Source organism: Telmatherina bonti, assembly GCF_933228915.1.
Source record: "Telmatherina bonti genome assembly, chromosome: 11".
In the NCBI taxonomy this organism is placed as follows: Eukaryota; Metazoa; Chordata; class Actinopteri; order Atheriniformes; family Telmatherinidae; genus Telmatherina; species Telmatherina bonti.
This window is the reverse complement of record NC_136629.1, coordinates 12,182,849-12,186,001: the sequence shown is the minus strand read 5'-3', so window position 1 is coordinate 12,186,001 and position 3,153 is coordinate 12,182,849. Positions and strand designations below refer to the sequence as shown.

Here is a 3,153-nt window from a genome sequence, read left to right as displayed (position 1 = left end):
CAAGTACTCGTTCTGTTCTTAACATCCTCTACAACAGTGTTTCTCAAACTAAATGTTAAAAATTAAAAGCAAACTTTTATTAAATGAATTCAGGATTTGTTTTTTAATCAGTGTTGTTTAAATGAAACCAAGAATGCAGACATAAATCTGTGAAATTAAAACCTTCAGTTTTGAACACATTCATGCAGAAACAACAAAGTTAGCACACATGCTGTATGAAAAATCTCAATCTGGCATTATCATGCTGAGAGAAGTTGGTTTTTGACATGTAGGTGGTGAATCCACAACATGCTGACACGGAGAGGAGGTGGTGTGGACACAAATGCAGGGACGGCGGCTGGTATGCAGAATCATGGTGTTTTAATAAGCTAAATGATTAACACATGAAGCACATGAAGCACAAACAGCAGACCAAGCATAAACCAACACAATGGACCAAGGACTATAGATACAGACAGACACAAAACAAGACACAGCTAGAATGACTGAACTAAATGAGTCCAGGTGAAACTCACGAACGGAAAAGCAAAACAGGAAACAAGGAAACTAAACAAGAAAAACTACAAAATAAAACAGGAAACCAGAACTTAGAAAACACATGAAACATCACAACATGACACATATACTTCATCCTCCTATCTCCAGCCTCACGTTTAGAGGATGTCTGCGTGATGACATGTGAAATATGATTAATCACTCAGTCGGCCAACATCTGGCTCTGGAACAAGACTTTGACTGGAAATGAAGCAGTGACATGAATGAAAGTACTACCAGTGGACATCACGATTTCCTTCATAGAAACAAGTATTTTTCCAACTTTAACAATGACATCACTTCCTGCAACACAACCAAATATGATCCTGTAAAGTCTTTCTGACTTTACTGACTCTGCATCTGGATCTCCTCAGCCTCAGCCGCTCCGGACGTCTTTCATGCTTTCATCACAACATTCCTCTCAGATCCGCAACACGTGTTTTCTATTTCTCTGTGTGTGTGTGTGTGTGTGTACTTTTTATTTCCCCTGCAGAGGAAACTGGATGTTCGTCCTGACTATGAGTCACAACCGCTGGCCAGACTGGCATCCCAGACTAGAAGCTACACCAGAACAGGATCAGATTGTTTCATTGTGAGGTTTTGGGATCCAGTACGCTGAAGAAGTTCCTTCAGCTGCTGTTTGGGATGGATTTTACAAGCTGACCTTCCTGGGAAAGCCGTCTGACGGTAAGTCTGACTGTGACTCTTTGTTCTGCATCAGGATCAGTTTCAAACCAAACGTACTCTTCAGGTTTGGCTTCTTATGATCCCACGAACTTATCAGAGGCGCAGTGACTGGAACCAGTTCAGTAGAAAACTGTTGGGATAAAAACATGTCTTCATGTCTCACTGGTTTCTTTCTGTCTCTGTTCAGTAAACCAGAGTCTCTGCTCCCAACATGGCTGCTGCTGCTCTTGTCACAGAGAACTTTAGGTTCGTGTCTCTGTTCTTTAAAAGCAAAGATGTGATGATCTTCAACGGCCTGATTGCTCTCGGCACGGTGGCCGGCCAAACCGCCTACAGTGTTTTTGCCTTTCACTGCCCCTGCTCTTCGGGGAGGAACTACATCTACGGCCTGGCTGCCATCGGCGTTCCGGCTCTGGTTTTATTCCTGGTGGGAATCACGGTGAACAGGAGCAGCTGGGACCTGGTGTCGGAGTGTCGGCTGAGGAAGTGTCGGAAGCTGTCTGGAGATGCTGCCTTCACCCTGCTGGGATCCGTCATCAGTCGGGCGGTGGTGGCTCCGCTAACGTGGGCCATCATATCGTTGCTGCAGGGCCAGGCATACACGTGCGCTCTTAGTGAGTTGTTTGATGCCGGAACGCTGGAGGGCTTCCCTTTAGCCAAGGGGTCAGAGGTCATGGCAAAGTTCCCATGTGAAGGAAGCGTTCCAGCAGAGCTGCAGGGTTTCCAGGCCGAGATTGAGCGGCGACTGAAGTATGAATCTCAGGTGAAATAATTTTCTGTGATGTCACTGATTTGTTTGCTTTGAACGGACATTTGTCAACATCTCTGTTTTTAAAATTAGAATAATGAAAATATTCTTGTGAAAAATTTGAAAAGTGAAGTTTGGCGTACACAAGAGATGATTCCTGGACTGAGAAATGACGTCTCATAACCGGTTTTTGTTTCATTTGCAGCTGATTGGCTGGCTGCTGGTGGCGGGACTGTCTGTCATGGTCTTCCTCACGCTGTGTGTCAAACGCTGCTCTTCGCCACTAGGCTACCAGCAGGAGAACTACTGGTCCCAGTACCGCTCTAACGAGAACAGCTTGTTTGAGCGAACAGCCCACGTGCACGCTCGCCTCCTGGCTGCAGAGAACGTGAAACGCTTCTTTGGCTTTGTGGCACTGAATAAGGAGGAACAGGAGGAACTGATGGAGCACCCGACCGTGAGTCCGGTCTGCAGCACCAGCTGGAACAGAGTCACGGGGGTCTACCTCTACAGAGAGAAGAACGGCCTTCCTCTGTACAGCCGCCTCAACAAATGGGCAACATACAGTTTGGAGAACGACACCGAGGCTCTGGAGAAAGAGATGGACGTGCTCAGCTGACAAAGTTCTTCTATGTTCGGGACTGTGGTTATAATTGTGTTTGTAGGTGGAGATGTTTGTTGGATCATTCAACAGCATTGATTCGCTCCACCTAAACCACCGTCGATAACTTTCTGTAACTGACGTTGGAAAACATCTCACATATTGTAGTTTTTTAAAAGCTTTCTGAGTTTATGTTCCCAGATTTTCACAGCATATATTTCAACTTGACTGCTGTAAGATGATGACTGAGTTCTGTTTCTGACCCAGGAAGCCTTGGCAAACAGCAGAACCGTCTCACCACACCGTCACTAACACACTGTAAAAATTAGGCTGTGACGATATGCTTTTGTCCCGATTCGATTCCGATTTTTTGGGTGCCGATTTGATTTAAATTGCAATTCTCACAATTCTTTGATATTGATGACTTTTGTAGATTAAAAACAAAATAAATGTATAAAACTTTTTTTTTTGCATGTCATTTTTCTTGATTTCAATTAGGAAAAAAACAACACAGCAGCCAGACCATCCCTCTGCTGCTATAATATCCAAAAAGACAAGTAAAAGATCAATAAAAACAATAAAA

The 3,153-nt window shown here is 44.2% G+C and overlaps 1 protein-coding gene across 1 annotated transcript; it reads left to right on the top strand.

The window, feature by feature from the left end:
* Positions 1-1,088: 1,088 nt before the first annotated feature.
* LOC306762622 (calcium homeostasis modulator protein 2-like) lies at positions 1,089-2,588 on the top strand (the record flags this gene model as incomplete). Its single annotated transcript, XM_079249171.1, has 3 exons — positions 1,089-1,221; positions 1,409-1,984; positions 2,175-2,588. Exons 2-3 carry the CDS (start codon positions 1,433-1,435, stop codon positions 2,586-2,588), a joined length of 966 nt encoding a protein of 321 aa, XP_079105297.1. The 5' UTR covers positions 1,089-1,221; positions 1,409-1,432.
* Positions 2,589-3,153: the final 565 nt, after the last annotated feature.